Genomic DNA, 10,000 nt, shown 5'->3' with positions numbered 1-10,000 from the left:
CCGTAGACTGAGGGGAATATTTGCCAATCCTTCATGTAGTTGTCAGGAAGTATTTGGAAAGGATTCAGTTTGGTTTGAAGTTAACAATGTCTGCCTGGCCAGGTTAGAATGATTTATCATTGGTATTACTAGAGTTCACAATTCATCTGGAAATAGATACTGTCTTGGATGATTTTTTTTTTACTTTCTAAAAAATCTTTTACTGTGAAAGGTTTTATTTGTTTTTATGAATGACGAGATCGTTTTTTTTTTTTTGCCAAATCAGATTTTTTGGGGAATCAGATGTCAAGTGAATCTGATCCACTGAATCAGATGTCAAGTGAATCTGATCCACTGAATCAGATGTCAAGTGAATCTAATCCACTGAATCAGATGTCAAGTGAATCTGATCCACTGAATCAGAGAACTGTCAGTGGAGATATTCTCACGGACAGTTTGTTGAGCCCAACTTGACATTTTCATCTGAAGTATAGACCCTACTGCACATTATGTGACTGTTATTTTTTAGCAGAATTTTCTTAGATTTGATCTGCCTTTCTCTTTCTCCTACTGTAGGATGTGGCTGACCTGAAAGTTTGAGGAGATAAAGTTCAAAAGCTTTATTGTCCATTTAATGATACATTCATGGATATAATAAGATGTTTCTGTTTAGATGGAAGATGCTGTATAATATGTTGTTTCAGGCTTTCTGTTGTCGTTGTAGTTGGGACTTCAGGCCTTATTGGTCTTAATAACTCCTACTTCCTGAAAGGGAAGCTCTTATTCATGCAGATACTCACTGCTGTGATGTTGGTGATTTAGAGAAGATATGAACTGCCCTATTCCTCTCTCAGGGCAGCCCCGGGCCCCGTGGCAGAGATGGCGAGCCTGGGACCCCCGGTAACCCCGGCCCTCCTGGACCTCCAGGACCTAACGGACCCCCCGGCCTTGGAGGAGTAAGTATCTCTGCAGAATAAAACAATTATAATAATCTTTGAAATTGCTGTTTGTGGAGTTTGTGTAAAAAGAGGAAGCACATGCTTCAGTAAGTAGGCTGTATACGTTAACGGTAAAGGGTTGATAGATTGAAAATGACTGTGAAGTGAAATAGTGTTTTAGCGCCGAAGAATTAGGCAAAGAAATTATGGTATAGTATAGAATGGAGAGATGGAGAGAGATTACACAGTGGAATGCTTTTCATTCCTGAGGAGAGAGGAGGAGAGGAGAGTGGAGGGATGGGGAGAAGAGAGGAGGAGAGGGAAGGGAAGGGAGGGGGGTGAAGGGGAGGGGAGGGAGGAGGGAGTGACAGAGGGAGGTGTAGAGAAAGGAGGTAGCATGATAGGGAGGGGAGAAGAGGGGAGGGGAGGGGAGAAGAGGGAAGGGGAGAAGAGAGGAGGGGAGGGGAGAAGAGAGGAGGGGAGAGGAGGGGAGAAGAGGGAAGGGGAGAAGAGAGGAGGGAAGGGGAGAAGAGAGGAGGGGAGAGGAGGGGAGAAGAGAGGAGGGGAGAGGAGGGGAGAAGAGAGGAGGGGAGAGGAGATGAGAGGAGGGGAGGGGAGAAGAGGGAAGGGGAGAAGAGGTAAGGGGCTCCATTGTGAAAGAGAAAGAGATGAAAATAGTTATCCTACCCCTCTCCCTGTGTACTCTGTTGTTGATCTGATATCCATCCCCTTCACTATCTACTGTTCTCTCACAGACAGAGACAAAACACACACACACACACACACACACACACACACACACACACACACACACACACACACACACACACACACACACACACACACACACACACACACACACACACACACACACACTGATCCTGTTAAGATGTGCTGTGCTGTCTGAGAGTAGACTTCCAAGACAGCAATATGCCTACTATTGAGATGAGTGTGGTGGTATTTCTTGGGATCATATAACAGTGTCTTATGGATGCCATTTTGTCATCCCACAGAACTTTGCTGCTCAGATGGCGGGAGGATTCGACGAGAAGGCTGGCGGAGCACAGATGGGCGTGATGCAAGGACCAATGGTGAGAGAGCTCATGAGATACGTCGTTAGATCCCTGGCGCCATTAGACCAGTTCTCTCCTATCAGCTTCAGAGTAGTATCGTTTCGCAGACATAAAGCAAATGCAAGAATGCCATGTCTGGTCTGATCTGACTAGTGGCTACGTGAGACCAGCTTCAGTGAATATGTCCCAGCGTGACTCAACACTGCCCCCTGAGGTCTGGGGGAGAAACTACACATCCTCCTGGCCCCCTGCTACAGGAAATATAACCCCTCCCCCTCTGTGGAGCATACCTAGGTTTGGTTTGGGAAACAGACAAGGTCTTCATTATTTTATTTTTCAAGTCGACTGAAAACTCCATCACATGCAGCCTCTAAGCCATGAAGCGATGAAGAGCACATTTACTGGGAGCTATTTTGGTTTGGAAACCCACAGAGCAGCGCTCGGCTTGCTGCTCCCACAGCGAGCATTTGGCTGGCTGGCTGGCTGACTGGTGGAGCTGAAGTCTGAAACCCAGCTGGTGGTCGCCACAGTGGATTGTACCCCATTCGAGACCTGCGAGGAGGGGAAATGCAGAGCAATGTGCCTGAGACAGACTCTGTGGCTTTGGGGCTTTGGTACTAGACCCCAAAGAGAAGCCTGTCTGTCTCCTTCATTCCTCCCCCTACCCTCAATAACCCGGGCCCTGTCTGTCTCTGATTGAAGCCCAGCAGGTTTAGCTTGGCAGCATCTGGCCAGAGAAGGAAAGGACTAAAAAAGACTGGGCTGCTCTGATGTCCCAAGCACAGTCCAGGAGTCAACCCCCTACGTCTCTACCTACACCCCCTGGTCCCTTCACTGAGAGTCAACCCCCTACGTCTCTACCTACACCCCCTGGTCCCTTCACTGAGTCAACTCCCTATTTCTCTATCTACAGCCCCTGGTCCCTTCACTGAGAGTCAACCCCCTATTTCTCTATCTACAGCCCCTGGTCCCTTCACTGAGAGTCAACCCCCTATTTCTCTACCTACACCCCCTGGTACCTTCACTGAGAGTCAACCCCCTATTTCTCTATCTACAGCCCCTGGTCCCTTCACTGAGAGTCAACCCCCTATTTCTCTATCTACAGCCCCTGGTCCCTTCACTGAGAGTCAACCCCCTATTTCTCTACCTACACCCCCTGGTCCCTTCACTGAGAGTCAACCCCCTATTTCTCTATCTACAGCCCCTGGTCCCTTCACTGAGAGTCAACCCCCTATTTCTCTACCTACACCCCCTGGTCCCTTCAATGAGAATCAACCCCCTATTTCTCTATCTACAGCCCCTGGTACCTTCACTGAGAGTCAACCCCCTATTTCTCTATCTACACCCCCTGGTCCCTTCACTGAGAATCAACCCCCTATGTCTCTACCTACACCCCCTGGTCCATAACACAGTGCCTTCACTAAAAGTCAACCCCCTACGTCTCTACCTACACCCCCTTGTCCCTAAGACAGTGCCTTCACTGAGAGTCAACCCCCTACGTCTACACCTACAGCCCCTGGTCCCTTCACTGAGAGTCAACCCTCTACGTCTCTACCTACACCCCCTGGTCCCTTCACTGAGAGTCAACCCCCTACGTCTCTACCTACACCCCCTGGTCCCTAACACAGTTTCTTCACTGAGAGTCAACCCCCTACGCCTCCACCTACAGCCCCTGGTCCCTTCACTGAGGGTCAACCCTCTACGTCTCTACCTACACCCCCTGGTCCCTAACACAGTTTCTTCACTGAGAGTCAACTCCCTACGTCTCTACCTACACCCCCTGGTCCCTTCACTGAGAGTCAACCCCCTACATCTCTACCTACACCCCCTGGTCCCTTCACTGAGAGTCAACCCCCTATATCTCTACCTACACCCCCTGGTCCCGTCACTGACAGTCAACCCCCTACATCTCTACCTACACCCCCTGGTCCCTAAGACAGTTTCTTCACTGAGAGTCAACCCCCTACGCCTCCACCTACAGCCCCTGGTCCCTTCACTGAGGATCAAGCCTCTACGTCTCTACCTACACCCCCTGGTCCCTAACACAGTTTCTTCACTGAGAGTCAACCCCCTACGTCTCTACCTACACCCCCTGGTCCCTTCACTGAGAGTCAACCCCATACGTCTCTACCTACACCCCCTGGTCCCTAACAAAGTGCCTTAACTGAGAGTCAACCCCCTACGTTTTTACCTACACCGCCTGGTCCCTTCACTGAGAGTCAACCCCCTACGTCTCTACCTACACCCCTGGTCCCTTCACTGAGAGTCAACCCCCTACGTCTCTACCTACACCCCCTGGTCCCTAACAAAGTGCCTTAACTGAGAGTCAACCCCCTACGTTTTTACCTACACCGCCTGGTCCCTTCACTGAGAGTCAACCCCCTACGTCTCTTCCTACACCCCCTGGTCCCTAACACAGTGTCTTCTCTGAGAGTCAACCCCCTATGTCTCTACCTACAGCCCCTGGTCCCTAACACAGTGCCTTCACTGAGAGGCGGTGTACCACAAGACCCAAACATACACCACCTCTTAAACATACACACACAGACCCCAAACACACACACACAGGCCCCAAACACACACACACACAGACCCCAAACACACACACAAAGACCCAAAACACACACACACACAGACCTCAAACACACTCCGCCTACGAATGGACATAGAGCTCCATTGACAAGCCCCTGGCCCGTTGCGGCGTGGGTTTGTCCGTTGCTCGCCTCGCTGAAAAGATACATTTAATTCCCATCAGAGGAGCTCTGTGCTGTCTCAGGGACGTTTGCTTTGGCTGGTGCCCTGCATTTCTCTACTATAATCAGTCTACGCACCAACACTATGAATCGTGTGTTATAAAGACCATTAAAGGCTATAGATACACAGAGTGTAGTCCACGTTTCATGAGTGGAAGAGTGGAAATCTTTTTTTTTTTTTAAGTCTTCGTTTTCTTAGCTTTCTTAGTTTTGGCTGCGACTGAAGTGGCAGCCTATTTCGTCTATAGTACACTGCTTTTGCCCAGGGCCCATAGAGCTCTGTTCAAAAGTAGTACACTATGCAGGGAATACTGTAGGGTGTGATTTTAGACCCAAGCTCTTGACTTTTCATTAAACTCCAGGTTAGATCATCTTCTCCTCTTTGCCCATGTTAAAGATTTTCTCTGTGTGACAGATTTGACTCATCACCTGAATAGAGAGTGACACGTCTCTCTCTCTCTCTCTCTCTCTCTCTCTCTCTCTCTCTCTCTCTCTCTCTCTCTCTCTCTCTCTCTCTCTCTCTCTCTCTCTCTCTCTCTCTCTGTCTCTGATCAATGTGTAATGATGCATGATGAGGTTGAGCTGAGAAGAGTATTACTCCTTCCTGACTAGATGTCTGTTGCCAGTCAAAAGTCTTTATTATTAACCGGAGGAGATTAACAACAAGATCAGTGAGCAGAGCAAGGATTTGACTCACTGCTTTTCAGATCTGATTAATACAAAAAAAGTTGGTAACATTTTATAATAACTTTCATGTATACGCCTTTCTAAATTCTTAATAAATCCTTTCTCAATGCTTATTCATAAAAGTTATTTGAGGTGTTAGTGTTTCTACAGTATGTCTGTCAAACAGACTTTGTTGGAGCTAGCAATGCTCATTCTAGCAGATGTTATATGTTTCTCTTTCGCTCCAAAACGACCCATAGCTATTGCTTTTCCTCTAGATTCATGCTAAAGTGCAAACAAATAGTTTGACAGAAGTCACGTAGAGTACAACACTTCTGGCCCTGACCTCTGAACTACAGAAAGAGAGGCAGAGTTAGTGAGTGAGAAAAACAGAGAGGGAGAGAGAAAAGAGAGATACAAAGAAAACAGAGAGAGGGAGAGAGAGAGAGAGGGAGTGAGAGAAAGAGAGAAAGAGTCAGAGTGCCACTGTGGAATTCCCAAAATTATTTATGGTTCTGACAGGCAGCAGGCTAGTGAGTTTGTGTTGCTGAGGGGCAAAGAAGAAAGAAGTCAAATAGGAAGAAGAAGCCAAAGAAGGAGAAGCCAAAGAAGGAGAAGCCAAAGAAGGAGAAGAAAGAAGCCAACAATAGGTTTTATAACACAAGAGAAAAGAGAAGTTGAAGTGAAAGTCCACACTTCTTTCTCTTCCCACCCCCAAGTCTGAAATATGTTCAACTTAATTATAACAACTAGAAACGAACATATTTTTGTTTACGTTGGTTTGTTTGGAGGTTAGTTGAGTTTAAGGTAGTGTGGAAGATCATGTGGTTATTATCTAACGTGTCTTTATCTCCCACCAGGGGCCTATGGGTCCTCGAGGACCACCTGGCCCTTCTGGAGCTCCTGTGAGTACCTGCACACACACACACACACACACACACACACACACACACACACACACACACACACACACACACACACACACACACACACACGCACATACAGACTCCCGTCAACAAGCCTCATTATATAACAGTTGGTACTGTACACGCTTAGACATGTATAAACATGTATATCAGTTCAGCCCAGAGCCATGTATAAACATGTATATCAGTTCAGCCCAGAGCCATGTATAAACATGTATATCAGTTCAGCCCAGAGCCATGTATAAACATGTATATCAGTTCAGCCCAGAGCCATATATAAACATGTATATCAGTTCAGCCCAGAGCCATATATAAACATGTATATCAGTTCAGCCCAGAGCCATATATAAACATGTATATCAGTTCAGCCCAGAGCCATGTATAAACATGTATATCAGTTCAGCCCCGAGCCATGTATAAACATGTATATCAGTTCAGCCCAGAGCCATATATAAACATGTATATCAGTTCAGCCCAGAGCCATATATAAACATGTATATCAGTTCAGCCCAGAGCCATGTATAAACATGTATATCAGTTCAGCCCAGAGCCGTATATAAACCTGTATATCAGTTCAGCCCAGAGCCATATATAAACATGTATATCAGTTCAGCCCAGAGCCATGTATAAACATGTATATCAGTTCAGCCCAGAGCCGTATATAAACATGTATATCAGTTCAGCCCAGAGCCATATATAAACATGTATATCAGTTCAGCCCAGAGCCATGTATAAACATGTATATCAGTTCAGCCCAGAGCCATATATAAACCTGTATATCAGTTCAGCCCAGAGCCATGTATAAACATGTATATCAGTTCAGCCCCGAGCCATATATAAACATGTATATCAGTTCAGCTCAGAGCCATATATAAACATGTATATCAGTTCAGCCCAGAGCCATGTATAAACATGTATATCAGTTCAGCCCAGAGCCATATATAAACATGTATATCAGTTCAGCCCAGAGCCATATATAAACATGTATATCAGTTCAGCACAGAGCCATATATAAACATGTATATCATATGCAAAGTTATACCGTCTACTGGTACATTATGAAATGGCTGTGGTTCTTTACACTAGTTTGTCCCATAGTACTATTAGTCAGAAGTCTAGTTCTCGTCGTACTGTATGTGTATAGATGAAGGCCTGAAACAAACAGTGAATGAATACATGTCATGACAGCACTAAAACAGAGGCATACACCATAAACACGGAATACATGTTCCCATATACACTAGCTAGGTTACTGTGCCTGTTAGCCCCCCCCAGATATAGGTTCAAAGAGTATTCAAAATATTTTGCTTTAGTCTTCCTGGAGTGTCAGGTGGGCGGGATTTGCTCATTTTGGGACTACTCCATTAGTTCCATTGCACCAGGGTAGCTCAAGCACAGCTAAAGAATGATAAATATAGCAAATTCCATTTGATCCCAGGTATGATCCTCAGCCCTCCACCCAAAGCCCCCTCGGCTCCTGTCTTCTCCTACCTTTCCTCTAAAGTAATTAAAGTGGCAGGTATTGCCAGCTAGCCAGAGGACATGTCTGAGCATGAATCTTTGGAGAGCCACTGCATTTTGATCCACACTCTGTAGACCCTGAATTAGCTGTATTAGCTGTAAACCCTGTACTAGCTGTACTGGCTGTATTAGCTGTACTAGCTGTACTAGCTGTACTAGCTGTATTAGCTGTACTGGCTGTATTAGCTGTAGTAGCTGTACTAGCTGTAGTAGCTGTACTAGCTGTACTGGCTGTACTAGCTGTATTAGCTGTAAACCATGTACTAGCTGTACTGGCTGTATTAGCTGTATTAGCTGTACTAGCTGTATTAGCTGTACTGGCTGTATTAGCTGTACTAGCTGTACTAGCTGTACTGGCTGTATTAGCTTTATTAGCTGTACTAGCTTTATTAGCTGTACTAGCTGTATTAGCTGTACCAGCTGCACTGGCTGTATTAGCTTTATTAGCTGTACTAGCTGTAGTAGCTGTACTAGCTGTATTAGCTGTACTAGCTTTACTAGCTGTATTAGCTGTACTAGCTGTATTAGCTGTACTAGCTGTACTGGCTGTAGTAGATGTACTAGCTGTACCGGCTGAATTAGCTGTACTAGCTGTACTAGCTGTACTAGCTGTACTAGCTATATTAGCTATATTAGCTGTACTAGCTGTATTAGCTGTACTAGCTGTACTGGCTGTAGTAGATGTACTAGCTGTACTGGCTGTATTAGCTGTACTAGCTGTACTAGCTGTACTAGCTGTATTAGCTGTACTAGCTGTATTAGCTGTACTAGCTGTACTGGATGTAGTAGATGTACTAGCTATACTAGTTGTATTAGCTGTATTATAACCCTGTACCAGCTGTACTAGCTATACTAGCTGTATTAGAACGTTGTACTAGCTGTACTAGCTATACTAGCTGTATTAGAACGTTGTACTAGCTGTACTAGCTATACTAGCTGTATTAGAACCCTATACTAGCTATACTAGCTGTATTAGAACCCTGTACTAGCTGTACTAACTGTATTAGAACCCTATACTAGCTACGCTAGCTGTATTAGAACCCTGTACTAGCTGTACTAGCCGTACTAGCTGTATTATCTGTACTAGCTGTATTAGCTGTACTAGCTGTATTAGCTGTACTAGAGGTACTAGCTGTATTAGCTGTATTAGCTGTACTAGCTGTATTAGCTGTACTAGCTGTACTAGCTGTGTTAGCTGTGTTAGATGTACTAGCTGTATTAGCTGTACTAGCTGTGTTAGCTGTGTTAGATGTACTAGCTGTATTAGCTGTACTAGCTGTATTAGCTGTATTAGGTGTACTAGATGTACTGCTGTAGTAGCTGTATTAGCTGTGTTAGCTGTACTAGCTGTATTAGCTGTGTTAGCTGTATTAGCTGTAGTAGCTGTAGTAGCTGTACTAGCTGTACTGGCTGTATTAGCTGTAGACCCTGTACTAGCTGTACTAGCTGTACTAGCTGTGTTAGCTGTATTAGCTGTATTAGCTGTAGTAGCTGTAGTAGCTGTACTAGCTGTACTGGCTGTATTAGCTGTAGACCCTGTACTAGCTGTACTAGCTGTACTAGCTGTGTTAGCTGTACTAGCTGTGTTAGCTGTATTAGCTGTACTAGATGTACTAGCTGTAGTAGCTGTAGACCCTGTACTAGCTGTACTAGCTGTGTTAGCTGTACTAGCTGTGTTAGCTGTAGTAGCTGTATTAGCTGTACTAGATGTACTACCTGTAGTAGCTGTAGACCCTGTACTAGCTGTACTAGCCCCAAAGGGAGTGGGATCAGACTCAGATAAGATCAGGACACGGGGTGATTTGATATGTGTGAGTTTTTGTGTAGACTTCTAGTCAGACTTGCTTTAGGAATTCTAAACTAGTGACCGCAATCTTAGATCAGGTCTAGCTGAAGTCAATACCTAGGTATTACAAAAAATAATATTGTATATTCTCTACCTCCTTTAGTATTTCCTTTCTGTAATGTCATCTAAGAAATCAAAGTGAATATCACACACATTATTAAAAGACCGATGACCATCTAAAATAATCTGGTTAACTTCACAGACGACTCTAACCTCTCCTCTCCCTTCTCTTCCGTCCCAGGGCCCACAAGGTTTCCAAGGCAACCCCGGAGAGGCTGGAGAGCCCGGATCAGCTGTA

General features: G+C 45.3%; 1 protein-coding gene across 2 annotated transcripts in view; it reads left to right on the top strand.

The window, feature by feature from the left end:
* Positions 1 to 10,000, top strand: part of col2a1b (collagen, type II, alpha 1b) — an 86,493-nt gene that overhangs the window by 16,098 nt on the left and 60,395 nt on the right. For both annotated transcript variants that reach the window (XM_045691949.1, XM_045691950.1), the window contains 4 exons: positions 834 to 935; positions 1,931 to 2,008; positions 6,270 to 6,314; positions 9,944 to 9,997. In XM_045691949.1, the coding sequence (XP_045547905.1) occupies positions 834 to 935; positions 1,931 to 2,008; positions 6,270 to 6,314; positions 9,944 to 9,997 (279 nt within the window). The remainder of the gene's footprint in view (positions 1 to 833; positions 936 to 1,930; positions 2,009 to 6,269; positions 6,315 to 9,943; positions 9,998 to 10,000) is intronic.

Source organism: Salmo salar, chromosome ssa12, assembly GCF_905237065.1.
Source record: "Salmo salar chromosome ssa12, Ssal_v3.1, whole genome shotgun sequence".
In the NCBI taxonomy this organism is placed as follows: Eukaryota; Metazoa; Chordata; class Actinopteri; order Salmoniformes; family Salmonidae; genus Salmo; species Salmo salar.
This window is presented reverse-complemented; position numbering and strand designations above follow the sequence as displayed.